The following is a 17,696-nucleotide window of genomic DNA, read 5'->3' on the forward strand; positions in this document are numbered from 1 at the left end:
CAAAGCTTTTATCAAAAGAAATTGTTCAGAGTAAATTTCAAAATGGTTTGTTAGGTCTCACAGAATGCAGAGGAAGCATTACAGGGGACTCTCGAACCCTCAGTGTCTTCACGGGATCGGGATTGTGCCTTCCCCGAGGTGGATGGAGCTGACGGGTAGAGATTTGAAGTTCACTATCCCACCTGACGCTAGCGACTTCGGCTCGAGAGGCAGCCTCACGTGTCGCTGAACAACGCCAAGAAGATAACTTAACGGTTCGGGATTGCATTTGAACAACAACGCTTCTTTCAGCAGTAATGGTGACTCATCAGATCAATCTCCAGGACATGGAGTAGGAGGAAGCAATGTTAGTAAGAAGAGGAAAGAGTTTTTATCTCCTGGAAGCAGCGAAGAAGAATGTTGCTTGACTGGTGAACAACGTTGAGACCCAGCCCTGGTTGGGTAAAGGACTTCACTGGGAGGGGAGGAGTGGAGGAAGAACACGAGGTTAGGGTTTGTCTACGGCCACAACACCACCTCAGAGGAGCAGGCGAGCTTAAGTTGACGTGATGAAACATGTTTTTATGTACTTTGTAGAAGCCATTTGTATACAATGTTGGGAAATAAGCATAAGCAGAGTGTCCTAATTGTAACATTTTTAAATTTACTTTTGGTCCGTGTGTAATTTTTGTCTCTTTGTTTTTTTTCTATGTATGGTTTATAAATTTCAATCTTAAAAGATTACAGTAGTTGATGATTTCAGTAGCATTATTTTTTGAAAAAGCAAAATTGTTTTTTTTTTTTTTTTTTGATAACTCTGGTATCTGGGCAGCCACATTCCCAACTATCCCCCCGAAAGGGGTCCAGCGCCCCAACGGAAGGGATGTTAAATCCGTTGTGGCCAAGACTCGAACCCGGGTGGCGGGCAGTACAGCTGTACCTCCTTTACCACCAAGCTACGAGCGCAAAATTGTTTTTTGGCATAAAAGAGGAAGAAAATTGTTTAAACGAAAATAAGGCGTGAGTTTATCAACTTAGGCCTTACTCAATTTATTCATATACCTTCGCAGCTTGGAAGAATCATTTTGAAGCAACTCAATTTGTTTATAGGTAGGAATCGAGCCACAAACTCATGTGCTGATCTATTAGCTAGGAAGTCAATTAATTCTAAAAATCTATGGAGTGTGTTCCATATTTGTCCGAGATTTTTAATCTCCAATGTAATGACAGATCAATCAATATAATGAACACAAAGATAGGAAAAGCCAAAACGTTTACTTATCTATCATAGCTGGACAGAACATCCAGAGAATCCATAGTTCAAAAAAGTTGAAACAAAAAAAATAGCACAACGGACCAATCAAAAAGGCCCAACACAAAAAGTACTTTAAAGAGATTTAATAATAATGAGAGATAAGAGAGACGTCAAGAATCAAGAGATTAGTCGACCTCTTCGATCTTAGGGCCAGCACCGCCAGAGGCAGGAGGAGCATCATCATCGTCCATCCCAGCGGCTTCACCACCAGCTCCTTGGTACATCTTGGCAATGATTGGGTTGCAGATGCTCTCCAACTCCTTCATCTTGTCTTCAAACTCATCAGCCTCACCCAGCTGATTGTTCTCCAGCCACTGAATCGCCTGCTCAATAGAGTCCTCGATCTTCTTCTTGTCCGCAGCCGGTAGCTTCTCACCAATCTTGTCGTCCTGGATGGTGTTCCTCATGTTGTAGGCGTAGTTCTCGAGCGCGTTCTTGGCTTCCACCTTCTTCTTGTGCTCCTCATCCTCAGACTTGTACTTCTCAGCCTCTTGAACCATCTTCTCGATATCGTCCTTGGACAAACGACCCTTGTCGTTGGTGATGGTGATCTTGTTCTTCTGTCCGGTGGTCTTGTCCTCAGCAGAGACGTTGAGGATACCGTTGGCGTCAATGTCGAAGCAGACAGTGATCTGAGGGACACCACGTGGAGCTGGAGGGATTCCAGAGAGCTCAAACTTTCCCAAGAGGTTGTTGTCCTTGGTCCTCGCTCTCTCCCCTTCAAACACCTGGATCAACACACCTGGCTGGTTGTCAGAGTAGGTCGAGAACACTTGCTCCTTCTTTGTCGGAATGGTTGTGTTCCTCGCGATCAAAGTGGTCATCACACCACCGGCCGTCTCAAGACCGAGTGAGAGAGGAGTGACATCAAGCAAGAGAAGATCTTGCACCTTCTCGTTCCCTTCACCACTGAGAATAGCTCCCTGGACTGCAGCACCGTAAGCAACAGCCTCATCCGGGTTGATAGACTTGCAAAGCTCCTTCCCGTTAAAAAAATCCTGAAGCAACTGCTGAACCTTGGGAATACGAGTGGATCCACCAACAAGAACAACATCATGCACACTGCTCTTATCCATCTTAGCATCACGGAGACACTTCTCCACAGGCTCCATACACTTCCTAAATAAATCCATATTGAGCTCCTCGAACCTAGCACGGGTCAGCGCAGAGTAGAAATCAATACCCTCAAAGAGAGAGTCAATCTCAATAGTGGTCTGAGCAGTGGAGGAAAGAGTCCTCTTCGCTCTCTCACACGCCGTCCTCAACCTCCTGAGAGCTCTCGGGTTTCCAGTAATATCCTTCTTGCTCTTCCTCTTAAACTCCTGAACAAAGTGGTTCACCATTCTATTGTCAAAGTCCTCACCACCAAGATGAGTATCTCCAGCCGTAGCCTTAACCTCAAAGATCCCTTCCTCAATAGTCAAAAGCGAGACATCAAAAGTACCACCACCAAGATCAAAGATCAACACGTTCTTCTCGCCAACGCTTGTCGCCTTCTTGTCAAGACCGTAGGCTATAGCCGCAGCGGTGGGCTCGTTGATGATACGCATAACGTTCAGACCAGCAATGACGCCAGCGTCCTTTGTAGCTTGACGCTGAGAGTCGTTGAAGTAGGCGGGGACAGTGACGACTGCGTTCTTGATGGTGACGCCGAGGTAAGCCTCTGCAATCTCGCGCATCTTGATGAGGACCATTGAGGATATCTCCTCGGCCGCAAACTGCTTCTCCTCGCCCTTGTAGTTGACGACGATCATTGGCTTCTCCGCAGGTCCGGCGATGATCTTGAACGGCCACAGCTTCATGTCGCTCTGTACAGAGCTGTCGCTGAAACGACGACCTATCAACCTCTTAGCATCTGCCACGTGCACAACAACAATTAAAATTAATTCGAATTAATTTAACAAGATCAACCTCTTAGCATCTGACACGTACACACAACAACAATCAATAACCGCATCAGATAAATTCGAATTAACTTAACAAGATCAACCTCTTAGCAACTGCCACGTACACACAATAACCGCATCAAATAAATTCGAATTAATTTAACAAGAATCAACACGTCATCTACTGATAGAATCAATAACCGAATCATGAAAGCAATTACGAGTAAGACAAATTCGAATTAATTAATTAATAAAATAATAGAAACGTACCGAAGACGGTGTTGATAGGGTTCATGGCGACTTGGTTCTTAGCGGCGTCACCGATGAGCCTCTCGGAGTCGGTGAAAGCGACGTAAGAAGGGGTGGTCCTGTTACCTTGATCATTAGCGATGATCTCAACGCGGTCGTGTTGCCATACTCCGACGCAAGAGTAGGTCGTACCGAGATCGATACCGATCGCTGGACCTTCTCCTTTACCAGACATTATATTAATAATCGGCAAGAATGAGAGCTACAGAGAAGAAGTAAGAGGGCGGCGGCGGCTAGGTTTTGAGATTTGTAACAACTAGGAAGAATGAGATTTGCTTATATAGGACTTTAGGGACGGGTTCGAGAATGTTCGATGGCTGTGAGGTTAATGGGCCGAGCTAGCTTTACTTATGGGTTTTAGTGTTGGCAGAATGGGCCGAGCTATCTATACTTGTGGGTTTTAGTGTTGGGGGAGTGCGTGTGTTTTTTTCTCTTCGGGTGAGTATTATACTATTATTCAATGTTCTTCCTAAATATGCTGATTGTAATTTTCCTTATTTGAAAAAAGAAAGAAAGACCAAAATAGCACTAAATCAAGTTTTTGTTCTCAAACTAGCATTTAAGGCCAAAAGTCACAAAAATAGCACTCAAGGGGTGGGGTTTAGGGTTTAGAATTTAGAGTTTAGGGTTTAGAGTTTAGGTTTTAGGGTTTAGAGTTGAGAAGTGAGGTTTTGGAGATAAGATTTCAAATTTTAAAAAATAAAAAAATTTAAATTTTTCAAAAGTTAAAATGCTATTTTGGTCATTTTAGTTTTTGAGTGCTATTTTTGTGATATAAACTTAAAAAGTGCTATTTTAGAGATTTGCCCTTTGAAAAACTCAGCGAATGTTTATTTTCTTTTCTCTTGACCCAAATAAAATGTACTTTTTCCATTTGTTTTAAAAATTTACATAACAGTATTTGAAACAAGTAACTCGCATGATTAAAAAAAAATTGAATGATGAAAAGTCTTTTATTTATTCATAAAAAAATACATTGTCAAAGATACTACTGGCGAAACATGTCGACTCTATGGAATGCTAAAGACATGTTTGATTCCAACACATAAATAACTATTTTGTAGTAAGAAACCAAAATACAAAAACCTCATTCAAATTTTGGATCAGCCACCACAAAATGGTAAGCAATGACCAGTATGAAGATGAAAATGCCGAGAAAATTGGCAACGAATCTGAAGTCCTAATCGTCAAACATCTGTAACATCACAACGATCAACAATCAGAAAATTAAAATCACACATGAACTCTACTACACTAGACGAGAAGGAGAGCAAATAATCCAGATCGACCAAAGGTGTTGTGTGATTGTATGGTTAAGGTGATTGTTTAATTATTTTAATAATCCACATACAGAAAAATCTGAATTTTTATTATATGGATAAGGTGATTGTTTAATTATTTTAATAGTTTAAATTTAAACAAACATTATAGAAGATACACTAATTTTTATTAAATCTTTTCAAAATCATTAATTGTCATATATATGTTAGCCACATTAGGCAATTCTGTAAATTTTATTTTAAAAAATAATAAAGAACATTAATAATAAATTTATGGTTAGTTTAATAAAAGTTTATTATATAATTAGATGGACCAACATATTTCTCTAAGGATTCTAAGAATTATTCTATTAATGATACATGGATACAAAAAAAATTGTAATGTTTCTCAATCCCCTAGACTATATTTGAGAAGTGATTTGTATATGTGTCATAACTACATTAACTTTCACAAAAAATGATGACATGGCTTAAAAGAAATATGATCTGGCATAAATCTAATTGTGACATGTAAAATTTACTATATTTAGATTTATGTTTTTGGTAAGATTTCTTAAATATAATAATAATGATTTTCTATATACAGATTTATATTTTTGGAAAAGTTTCATAATATAGTAATAACTAATAAATTTTATATCAAAAATATTTTTTCTCAGTAAATATTTATTTTGGTAAGATTTTATGATACCTAATAACTTTTTTATATCTATTAAAATAATATGTTTTTATAGATAAATAATAATTACGAATATTAAAATTTTACATCAATATATGAATCATATTTTTATTATTAAAATAAGTGTAGTTTAAAATATATTTTATCAACGTATATAAGTTATTTTTATTTAATGTATATATTATTAGAAATAATTTATATATTTACAAATAGACATATTTAAAAATGGTAAATAAATAAAGAATAATATAATAAAGTAACTTTATAATTTCAATTATTTTTATCAAAAGTTAAGTAATGCAAAATTAAAGGGTCAAAGTAAACTTGAATAAATCAAACTAAAAACAGTTACATTATGGTTTTGTTTTTTAAACTAATAAAAGTAAAATAGAAAATTAGAAAATTTTATTTATATATAACATTTTTAAATATTTTATATCTGCGCATAGTGCAGGAAAACTCCTAGTGAACATATAGAGGATAAGATATATAATGGTGCATATAACATGTGTAAATCTATCAACCAAGTTAGCCATCTTAAAATTGTTAAAATATGATCTTAGATAATTGACCAAATCTAAAAGATACCATCCATTAGTGTATCTTACCAGAAATTTGTTTTTTTTAGTTGTAAGACATGACGAAGTTATTGATCACTCTGGCATTATTATATCATATCATGTATCACGTTTGGACGACTAAAGCTAAAACAAATCCTCCAAATTGTACCTGAATAAATGAGAGTGAACATAACGGGTTGTTGGATTATAAAATCATCTAAACTCTTAAAAAGAGCCACGACCATTTTAAAACAAATATATTTTATGTTACTTTTATAACGTTTCATGCGCCACTATGTGCATATGAAAACACAATAGATGCTTAGACCATGATTAACCCGGGATTTTTAGAATGAGGTTCTTAGTAGAAGTTAAGAACTTCATTCTAAAAATTTCGGGTTAATCATGGTCTTACATTGTGTTCAAAAAAAAAAAAAAAAAAAAAAAAAAAAAAAAAAAAAATCATGGTCTTACATTATATAATAAACGTTGGGATCACTTTCAGCCGTTCTTGACAATATAAGCCTCTAGAATTGGGACTGCTTTTGTAGAATATGGACCGATGTGACTTTGCCAAATTTCATTTTAACAGTTGGTCCTCGCTCCTATCGATTACTCATTTTCCGCACGCCATTGACAATATTAGAGATTCCCATTATTTTCATCTTCAATTATTTTCTAGTCTCACACCATACTTCCTAATCCAATTGCACATCAACACGATATAGGCAGACAAATCTAAACATCTAAATAAAAAGAAAAGCATTAGTGATACTTTTGAATTTTGAAAATAGTAATTTGATGATGTGTTATTCACCATCTTACGCCTCGCCACCTTAACTACAGTTTTGTTACGAGAAACTCAAAATATTATTCTCTTTGTTCTTAAATATCTATTCTATTAAAACAGCAGTGTGACCTATTGATAAATGTTATGTCCAACCATTTATTTTTTTTATTTAAAAAACTTATATATATATTAATTTCTTTTGTTCAACTGAATCTAAAGACAATTGGATAACCGTAACTACTTTTACTAATCTAAATACTCCATTTCGTGACATTCAATTTAGTGTAATCCCACAATACACGGGATCCACTTCTTTTCACTACACATTATTTGACATTTTCAGATATTAATAATTGTTTTTTCATTTTGTTTATTATACCAAATGCACATGGCATTGGGTAAATAACAGTTACAGTAAATTGCATATTGGAGTCTATAACAAACACATTAACTATTTGATTGAGGAAGTAGTACAGATATATAATCTATTAAACCCTCCATCACAATAATTTATAAACTTCTATAAGAATTAGATTTTTGAAAATATCTTAATTTTCTATGACAACAATATTTTAAATTTCAATATCTTATATTTGAGTTATTATATATATTTTCAAGACGTGTATAACAAACACATTAATTTGTTATATTAATAATTTATAAAAAATTCTTTTTAACTAATACAAAACAATTTAAAAACTTGGTTTTAATTTTAGTTTGTTATAAATAAATTAAAACAAATATGAGACACACCAAATAAATGAATTATTCTATTTTGATTGTTATACAATTATTTTTATATAAAATATAAATTGATTATAAAATATTGAAAACATAAATAAAATTTTTATATGAATATACGTTATTTCGTAAAATAAAAATTTTACAAATCAACTCAGTATATATTAAAATGAAATATAAAAAGTTAACTAATATTAAATTAATTAGTGGTGGAATGGGTTATTAATAAAATTTAATTTTTAAAGAAATTGTCAAAAATATCAATTTTCATGTTTAGGCTAACCACTTTTACTCTCACTTTTAATAAATGGTAAACGACATTTATAATCCTATGGTTAGCTAATCTAGACTTAGGGTTTAGAGTTGAGGGGTGGTGTAGGGTCTTAAAAATGTGAAATTTAGGATTCTAATACATATATAAATAAACACTTAAAAAATATAAAAAATATAAAAAAATTTCAAAATAGTTTCAAACATAAAAAAAAAATCTAAAGAAAGTTAAAAAAAACATTTATTAAAAGTTCGAATTTGAAAAAGTATAATTCGAAATTATATATATATATATATTTAAATAATTATCTATAAGAGTCTTTCGCTACTTAATGAAGAATGCATTTTTGAAAATGTCCTTTTAATGGTGGTAAAAATGAATAATAGTACCATGAAAATGGTAAACATGAATATTTTCCTAATTTTTATGACCAAAGGTTTTATAGGTTATTTCAGTAAACATGCAAACTATTTATCAAGTATGAAAATGAGCAGACATAACATATTAACACATTTCTATTAAAAAAATTGAACCAATACAAGAGCGTTAAAAAATAAATTAAAAATTTACTATTTTAAACCATTAAAACAAAACGAAAACTAAAATAAGACGAGTATCTATATACAAATTAAGCGCAAAACATGTAAAAATTTAAAAATAATTATGTAGAAAAATGATTATGTACTTCACTAAACACAAATATGATTACAAAAGAACACAAATATAAAAATTACACATTTCAAAAAAAATTATTTACAGATCTTTTTTAGCTCGTGGGCTTTTTTGAAAAAAAATACATTATTGGTTAGGCTTTCGAAGTTATTATATATCAATACTATTAAAACAGAAATGTGATCTATTGATATATATGTGGTCCAATTATTTTAATACAATTAATAAAACTTCTTATTAATCATTTAAGATAGATATTATACAAAGAAAAACGTATATATGACTAAAAAACAAATATAAAAATTAAATTTTAACAAAAATGTAAAACGAAAAATATACCCGCCCTTTTAAGGGCGGGTCAAAATCTAGTAAAATGTTTAAAAAAATTGATGTTTTAATATATAAAATGTTTTCAACTTTCTATGTAATTTTTACTTTATTAAAAAAACTGTGTAACCAATCATATTTAATCATTTATTTTGTAATTGATTGAATACAATTATTTTATAGTTTTAATGGTACTTTTTAGATGAAAAAAAATAATTTTCTTAATATGTGTTTTTTCCTAAACATTCTATATTTAGGAACAGCGGAAGTATATCATTATCTCATTTATTGTGTCAATAATCACATTTAGTAGTGTATATCATTCATAAATGGTTCGTTATGTTTTTGATTGAAGTACTTATCATTGGTTAGATGAATCAGATCCACCATCTGCTTTGTGTCTATTTGGCTAGATGTTTCCTTTTCACTTTTATTTTTCAAGGTTTTTACAACGTGCTTACGCTATTGCTGAAAGGATCAAGAATATGAACACGAGACTTTGCTACGCATTTATCCCTACATGGAAATTCAGTAAGATGCTATATATAGGAGAAATACATCTTTCTTTGATAATAAGTTTATTTCTTCAAATTATCATAACGCATGGGCTTGCTCTCCCGTCTTCATTGATTTCTGATAAAATTTATATTTAATAGCAAAATAGATGGTTGAACAATATTGATTAATTACGTAAATTCCTAAATCGTAAGCTTTCCTCAAATGTTGTGACTAGTATGATAGGAACAGACAACTGATAAGATGAATGGTTCGTTTTAAAAAATATGAATAATAGATTTGAAAAGACGTTGACAAATACCAAAATATTGGTAACACTGGTAAACCACTTGCTTTAAATTAAGGAGAGTTATTGTAATTTGAGAATTTTGAAAGTGATGAGGTTAATAAAGTAATCAAAAAGGTAGTTGGAGCGTTGGCTTTTGTGGAGTAATATAACTTTCGTGACATTCAACGGCGGGCTACTTTGGAAGACTACGTTCCATGACCTTCAGTTAGCTAATTATACTATTACACATCATAACCTGTTAACGTACATTTAGTTTTATAGAAATAAAATAGCATATACAAAATATATTCAATATTTTCCACCAAGAGTGTTGGCTGATGTAGACACAAAACTATTCTAAAAGAACCAAACAAGATAAACTCATAATAAATGTATAATCTCCTTCTTGACCAAAAGTATAATCTCCTTTAGTGAGTCACTACCGTTACCTGTGCTACAAGAGACCAAGTCTCAAACCCAACCAACACAACACAGCACAACACATAACCCCTTAGCAGTAAAGACGAAAGTACCCTAACCTATGTCACCAATATAAATAAACCCACTCGATCGCATGTCAAACACCCAATATATACTCAAAACTGTTAGAAAACTCCAATTACAGCTTGATATAACTAAAAGACATGGGGGGTTCAAGAAAAGCCTCTTCAGACATCACTGCTTGGTGTTCTGCTGTTGTGTTGCTGTCTTTAATACTTTTGTTATCTGTTCGAGAGAATAACGCTTCTAATGATTCGGTCAGAGGGTTTCAGTTCTCAGATAAACCTTGTGAAGAAATCTACATCGTCGGAGAAGGAGAAACGCTTCACACCATCGGAGATAAATGCGGCGACCCGTTTATAGTTGAGCGAAACCCGCATATACATGACCCGGATGATGTCTTTCCCGGTCTTGTTCTCAGGATCGCACCTTTTTACTTCTCTAGAAAAGTTTAATATATATACAAAAACGTTTTTGCTTCTTTTAATTTTGTTTGAACCATACTTTTTTCCTTTTGTAAGTATGTGTGTATTTATGTAAATATTAAAGAAATTTTATAACATATACAGATATTTGAACGAAACAGAGCGAAAGCAGAGCATACCACGAGGACTTAACATGATAATTTAGAAATATTTTAGGTGTGAATGATATTAGTGATACTTTCTGTGCGTTGAATCATACAATAAGTAAAAGCCGAATACCAGCATCAGCCAGAGGGTCCACGTCATCTAATTTAATCAGCCAATGAGGTAAGATTATTTGTCCACGTCACATCAGTCTGAGCTACGTTTTTTAGTTTGTGATATGATGGGCCTATAAGCCCACACCGATTGAGTATTGGAGCCGCGTCACATTCAGTTTGGGGTTCGTTATTGTCTTTGTCATACGATGGCCTCATAAGCCCAAACCGCTTGAGAATAAGAGCCGCTGAATCATATCGGTGAAACAGCTCGAACCCTAATCATATGTTGAGTCTTCTCCCTTCGACGACATACGCTTCGTCGTTACCGCTTCTCCACTAATCGTCGTTCAATCGACACGCAATTAAGTCTCTGTGCAATCAATCATCCGAGAATCGCATTTATGGATTCCTTTCGACTTCTTTCATCTGAGATCCTTTCTTCATCTGAGTTCTTTTATAGCGATCTTCTCAGCTCTATTTTATCTCAAATTAAAACAACAATTCTCTCAAGCGATGAAATCCAGCAGCAACACCTCTGTTTCCGGCGATCTTATCTCCAAGAAACGAAACGGCAAAGGAAGTGTCTCTTCCGCTGAGCCGATCAACCGTACCGACCAACCCCGTGACTCTTCCGCCAAGGCTGTCTCTGTCGTTTCCATGTCGAAAAAGTCAAACGGCAAGGCTGTTCTGTGCTCTGACGTGCCGATGCGACATATCGGCGGAACCGGTGTTTCCTCCGCCAAAACCCATGAAGTGATGTTCTTCAAAGATGTCAGATTTGGTCCACAAGAAGGCGAGCTAAGGTTTCGTCTGATCCATTTTTGGGAGGCTCGGAACCCAATTAAGAAGGTGCTTATTGGTATAGAGATGCTACTTATTGATGAACAGGTGTATTCCGACATCTCTGTTCGCTTTTTTTTAGTTGTGCTTGGTCGATAAGTTTACTCATAGACGTTACTTTCTTTATTCCAGGGTACTGTGATCCAAGGGTTCATCCCCCCAGGAAGGATTGACACCTATTTGCCACACATGATCGCCGGTTCCATTTACAGACTCACTAATTTTTATGGGTCTAGGAGCAAGACTGTGTACCGGGTTGCTGAACCAATCGTGGCCATCACTTTCTCATGGACCTCTGTCCTCTCTGTTTTTGAGGACAGTTCGGTTCATTTTCCTGAGGACCGGTTCCGATTCAATGGGTATGAAGAGTTTGAAGCAGGCTGTGACCTCGGAGGGGATCTTTATGGTAAGCTATCAACTTCTTTATTGTTTGTCACAGGTTTTGGTTTGAATAGTGTTATGTTTTAGTCTTATTTGTTTATACTTGAATTTATGGGTTGACATTGGTTTGATTTGGCTGATATTAAGCTTCGGTCTTATCTTTTTAGACTGGAATTTATGGTTTTTATTGTTTGTCATTGGTTTTGGTTCGTATAATGTTATGTTTTAGTCTTATCTGTTTAGACTGAGTTTAAGCTCTATTCTTTTTTTTTATTGCAGATTACGTTGGTCACATCAAACTGGTGGGTGAGCAGGCTCTGACTGCCGGTCTTGTGCTTGATGAAGTCGAGATAGCTTCCTCACGGCGTCTTATGGTTCATGTCCAGACACATGAGTAAGTTCTACTCAGAGTTTTCAATCTATGCATATATCATTTCGCTTATCACATGTGTTTCGGTTTGTTGCAGTGGTCATGTGATGAAGCTATACCTATGGGACAAGGCTGCTACGGACTTTTGTGAGAAGTTTAAAGCGAATGGAAACACTCCGAGTGTTATTTTGGTGACTACTGTAAACCCAAAACGGTTTGGAGGTTATTATTACCAGAATTCTGCTTATATGGTTTAGAGATGTAATTAGGATGCTTGAGTAACTTGAATTAGACGCATTATGTGTTGAGTAATCAGTTTTTAAAAAAAAATTATGATGTAGTAGTTTATTTTTGTATGTTATGCTAACATTTGTTGTTATGCAGGCGCTCTAACACTCTCCTCCCTATCATCCTCCCGTGTGTTTCTCGACTTGGACGTTCAACCAACCAGAGATTACATGACTTGGTAAGCACTCCTTTGTTGATCAAGCATTGTAGCTTTATCTGACATTAATTTAATTTTTTGCTGATCATTTTCAGGTTGGGATCAAACACAGATGTTGCCAACAGGGTTAATCCCGACATTGTGACCAAGGCAGAGACGGTTACAATAGGAGATCTTTTCTCTTACATCAAGCATGAAGGATCAAAGGTACAATAATTCATACTTTAGCACATTCTTGCACTGGTCTTAGTTGTTTATACTATTTTATATTACTATTACGCAAGGTTGCTTGGTTTGAGTGCACAGCCACCATTGATGATGTTGTGCATGGTTCTCCATGGTATTATATTTCATGCGGTGGGTGCAAGACGAAGGCGACAAAGGGGCATACTACGCTCATGTGTAAAAAATGTGGGAAAGCTGAAGTTACCGGTGTTGCAGAGTAAGAGTTATAGTTTTGTAAACTCACATGTTTTGGCACTCATTGTCACTGTTCCTCTGTCACAGGTATCTTACGAAGCTCTCTGTCTATGACAAAAATGACCATGGGTTTTTTGTGCTTCTCGGTGACGCTGGGCGTGAGTTGACTGGGAAGCCAGCATCAGAATTGGTTGAGAGATACTTTGAGGTGATTGTAAACATGTCTTCCATACAGCTTACGAAATGCATTCTCATAAGGTTTTTTTTTTATTAATGATAGGCCAATGAAAGCGTAGGAGATGATCACATGGTTCCGGTGCCACAGGCTCTAATTGATACCATTGGGCAAACTCGCACTTTCATTGTGAAGGTTTCAAAACACAATTTGGAAGGCAAGACCCGATCTTTGACTGTTACAAAGGTGCTCCCTCTTGAAGCTGCAGCAGCTGATGGCAACTTAGAAGAAAATGTGATTGCTTCTGCTGTCGAGGAGACCTTACAGATGGGCAAGCGTGTGAATGGTTCTTCCAGTGAGCATGAGGGATCCACAGATGCAGCGGTGAAAAGGAGTTTTGATGGGGATGAGTCAGAAGAAGCTAAGCGTGCCAAATGTGGCTAGCAAGTTTTAAAGGCTGAATTGGTTTGCTAATAGACTATGCTTTATTCCATATCACTTTCAGACGTTGTTTTATTTTATTCACTTTCAGACTTTGCTTTGTTTTGTTTCACTTTCAGACTTTGTCTTTGCAGTATTTTATCTATCTTGGTATTATTATCTTTTGGTTATACTTTGGATGATCACCTATCGATTTAGGTTATAATTCACTTCTAGACTTTGCTTTGTTTTCTTTCACTTTCAGACATTGTCTTTGCAGTATTTTATGTGTATCATCATTTATTGTATTATCATATTTTGTTTATAAATTGGAGGATCACTCAATTTAGGTTAGAGAATCACCTATCGATCCATTATATAAGTTTTTACAAATTTTATCAAATTTTCATGCTTTTCTCTATTCCATCTCCATTTTAAGCTGTTTAATAATTAACTTAAGAACAATGGAAATATGATACTAAACAATACTACAAAGTTGTAATATTTCTACACAATAGAAATGACTAATATATCTGCATATGTGTGATGGAATATACCCAAAGTATCCTTACGTAATATATAAACATGGAATCATTCATATTGAATTTCTTAAAAGTTTCACATCTTTATATTAAATAAATAACTACAAAATAATAATTACCAAATAGATTATAGCTCCAAATTAAATAAAATTTTTGCAAACACATGATGAACAAAAAAAAATGATATAATAAAATAATAGAAAACTATTACTATTTTCATAAATAAAGTATTTGAATTTTTAATAAATTTTTTAACATGATCGCTACAGTCTTAATAGAAACTTAGCTATGTTTACATATAAAATAAAAACTAATGATATTCCTAACAAAATTTTTATAATTTTCCAGAATCATTTCACTCTAATTTATCCCAAAAAAAAATGATAAAGATGGATGGTGATAGTGGTTAGCCAATTAATTGTATAAACACATCAACTACATTTATAACTAATTTTTAGAAAGAAATCAAAACTCACACAATTTTATCAATACACATAAAGCATTTCAAAAGGCGAATAAGAAATCATGTAAAAGCATGCATCAAAGAGTGACTTTAACTTATGCATCATTCGGATTATTATTCTTTTTTCTACCGGACTTGATGCCTAGATTTATTTACATTTTAAAGAATTTTGTCATTGTTTTTTTTTAATCTCTATTTTTATATAAAATCTAAAACTCAACTTCTGTCTTTTAATCTTTGCTAAGCAATTTAAATATGTAAAGAATAAATTAAAAGACATAATCCGCGCGTAGCGCGGACACTGGAACTAGTTGTAAATAAAAAGAAAGTCACAATTATGTAGCTGGTTTAGGTTAATCGGCGGGTGGTTACTGGTCTTTTCTTTTTTTATGTGCACAGGTGGTTACTGTTTTCAACATGGCGAATCAATTAGATTTATTCGGTTCTGACTTCTGAGTGAACTTCTGGTCATCGGTTTGTGCCAGTTTTATAAAACGAAATAACTTAAATGGGATTATTTTGCGCCTACCCCATTAAAAGACCTTCAGACTGTATATAAAAACAAAACCCAAATTCATTTTTGATAGTCAGAAAGCTTGACATCATGAGATGTTTTTCTCAAGTTGTTTGGGCTTGACATCATGAGATGTTTTTTTCTTAAGTTACTTGGGCTTTAAAATGATTTTAGTTATTTTGTTTCTTGAGATTTATAGGAAAAAAAGGATTTTGAATCAGATTTGGAGATTTGTCGGTCAGTTCTTACGAGTTGTTATCAGCTCTTGATGGCAATTTCTTTAAGAAGTTATGATGAAACCATATGTAAATCGAAAACCATAAGTATAGGATGTCTCTTAACGTAGAACGCAAGGAACATGAGCAGCAACTACACTGGGAGATCAAGCAAATCACTACACAACCTGCAAAACAAGAAGTGAGAATGAGATTTGGATGACTTTGTAACGGATCAGTCAAATGACTTGCACAGTTTTCGGCTCTTCATAAAAGCACAAATCAGAGATCACATTCTTGTCGAAACGATCCGTTTTCGCCTTATGGGATATTCATGGAATACGCCCTTGAAAAAGGATATGCCATTATTAATTCTTATTCCAAAATTTCCACTTTCACAATCACATGATTCTACATTTTTGATTGTCAAGGAAAACAAAAATCGTTCTAGTACTCGCTACACATGAAACCATGATTATGTTACATGTGGGCATGTGTGAATGTATGCATATGAAAGTTCAAATGCTTCGTTAGTAAAAACATACCTTTGAAGTTTGAACCTGGGTGGGTTTAAATATCCCTCCCCTTGAATGGCTTCATCATGAAGCAACATAATGATATACATGAGAAACAGCATCATCAAAAGGCAACACTTCGAAAAAAAGAAAATGGGGATGGATATCCATGGAATAACCCATCAAAGCATCTCTTCTATTCTCTCAATCACTCAAATGCTAAAAAATCACCATTATTTTATTAGAAAACTTATATATATATATATATATATACTGAACCCATGAGACCAAGAGTAACCAAGCAACCTTCTCTCATAGGACAAAAAGAAGAAGAAGGCACAATGGAGCTAGGAGGAGAAAGTTAACCATAAGAGGAGCAGTAATAGGGCATCTTTCTATTGGCACGAGACAGTGAGATGTGCTCTTTTTTTGTGTGTGTTCATGGCTACTTGGCTCTGTCACTTGCCAAAGGAGAGTTGCCCTGTCACTGCTTCCGCTTAAATACAATCTGCAAACCTGTTTCTACATAAGAACTCAGATTGATAGATGCAACGAGTAAGTTTTCAATCTACTCTTTTTCCTTTTGCTCAGCTGCTAACAAACAAAGACTATTATGAGTAGTACAAAAGCCTTCCCGCATAAAAAAGGCTACGGAACTTTTTCCTAATCTTGATTAGTGAGCTTTTAAGAGTATAATAAATATGTATACTGATTGACTGTTACAGATGGTTAGCCTCCAGCTACATATTTGTGAGTCACTCTCCCTGTTTTAGTGGCACATTGCATCTTTCACATAAATATTCCATTTCATCAACGATCTAAAACCATTATTCTCACATATTAATAAACAATAATAATTATGTTCAGATAACATGCGTCCATTATCTACTCCATTGATGTGCTCATCCGTAACCGATGCCCAAGTTCAAAGAGTAAAACCACTCCCTTTCTTCGGAGATCAATGCTCTGGTTATCTGGTTCATATCATTGATTCAGTCAACACTAAAGCTCACCTCTCTACTCAAGATATCCATCGGGGGATGGTTCACTTCCCTTCTATTCTCTGTTTGGTTGAAAATTAGTTCAAAAATGATCTTTGGTATGTAATATGGGCTGTATTAGACACTATGGGCAAGACCCAGACCACTTGAGCTTGACGGGGCTTATTTATTTCTCATGCAATTCAATAAAAAGACTGTAGCAAAAACTTGAGACTTTTTACAAACTAGAACAGCATAAATATCCAAACTAGAAATCAGAAACTAAATTGACGAAAAAGATTATTATTTAATGCTCTAAATGATTCAGTAAGGAACAGTTGTCGAACAGGTTAAACCAATAAGTACAAGACACGTGACGAAGCACTGACACTGTACGATGATGTCGATGGCCATTTTGATACTGATTCTTTTTGGCGTGCTCCTCCTTTCGATACTGTTCTTCCTCTCTTACTGTCCTAAGATTAATAATAAAAAGAGGCAAAAAATGTACTAATTTTTAAAACAATAACCACTAAGATAGTGACAAATGCAGTCTCTCGAGTTCCTATGCTTCTCTTGTTTATCAAAGTTCATCAGTTTCGTTTCAATATTTAATGAGAATATCTCAAGGTATTGT

General features: G+C 34.5%; 3 protein-coding genes and 1 pseudogene across 3 annotated transcripts; 2 read left to right on the forward strand and 2 right to left on the reverse strand.

The window, feature by feature from the left end:
• Window positions 1-1,235: 1,235 nt before the first annotated feature.
• Window positions 1,236-3,759, reverse strand: LOC106366090 (heat shock 70 kDa protein 1-like). Its single transcript, XM_013805652.3, has 2 exons — window positions 3,451-3,759; window positions 1,236-3,149 (listed from the first exon to the last, which is right to left on the reverse strand). Exons 1-2 carry the CDS (start codon window positions 3,662-3,664, stop codon window positions 1,420-1,422), a joined length of 1,944 nt encoding a protein of 647 aa, XP_013661106.1. The 5' UTR covers window positions 3,665-3,759; the 3' UTR covers window positions 1,236-1,419.
• A 188-nt stretch (window positions 3,760-3,947) lies between these two features.
• On the reverse strand, window positions 3,948-4,693 carry LOC125577747 (annotated as a pseudogene).
• Window positions 4,694-9,997: 5,304 nt separating this feature from the next.
• BNAA09G05880D lies at window positions 9,998-10,677 on the forward strand. Its single transcript, XM_013805653.3, has one exon. The coding sequence runs from the start codon at window positions 10,238-10,240 to the stop codon at window positions 10,547-10,549; it is 312 nt and encodes a 103-aa protein (XP_013661107.1). The 5' UTR covers window positions 9,998-10,237; the 3' UTR covers window positions 10,550-10,677.
• Window positions 10,678-11,292: 615 nt separating this feature from the next.
• LOC106362689 lies at window positions 11,293-13,854 on the forward strand. The gene is made up of 9 exons (XM_048740215.1): window positions 11,293-11,667; window positions 11,752-12,025; window positions 12,280-12,394; window positions 12,468-12,592; window positions 12,755-12,836; window positions 12,911-13,022; window positions 13,100-13,257; window positions 13,323-13,443; window positions 13,516-13,854. Exons 1-9 carry the CDS (start codon window positions 11,293-11,295, stop codon window positions 13,852-13,854), a joined length of 1,701 nt encoding a protein of 566 aa, XP_048596172.1.
• Window positions 13,855-17,696: the final 3,842 nt, after the last annotated feature.

This window comes from Brassica napus, chromosome A9 (genome assembly GCF_020379485.1).
Source record: "Brassica napus cultivar Da-Ae chromosome A9, Da-Ae, whole genome shotgun sequence".
NCBI lineage: Eukaryota > Viridiplantae > Streptophyta > Magnoliopsida > Brassicales > Brassicaceae > Brassica > Brassica napus.

Excerpts from the sequence above, each read along its gene's own strand:
- BNAA09G05880D (XM_013805653.3), top strand. The coding sequence starts at position 10,238 with ATGGGGGGTTCAAGAAAAGCCTCTTCAGACATCACTGCTTGGTGTTCT.
- LOC106366090 (XM_013805652.3), bottom strand. The coding sequence starts at position 3,664 with ATGTCTGGTAAAGGAGAAGGTCCAGCGATCGGTATCGATCTCGGTACG. Across the intron at positions 3,150-3,450 it reads CCCTATCAACACCGTCTTCG|ATGCTAAGAGGTTGATAGGT; the intron begins GTACGTTTCTAT and ends TGCACGTGGCAG.
- LOC106362689 (XM_048740215.1), top strand. The coding sequence starts at position 11,293 with ATGAAATCCAGCAGCAACACCTCTGTTTCCGGCGATCTTATCTCCAAG. Across the intron at positions 13,023-13,099 it reads TCAAGCATGAAGGATCAAAG|GTTGCTTGGTTTGAGTGCAC; the intron begins GTACAATAATTC and ends CTATTACGCAAG. Across the intron at positions 13,444-13,515 it reads TGGTTGAGAGATACTTTGAG|GCCAATGAAAGCGTAGGAGA; the intron begins GTGATTGTAAAC and ends TATTAATGATAG.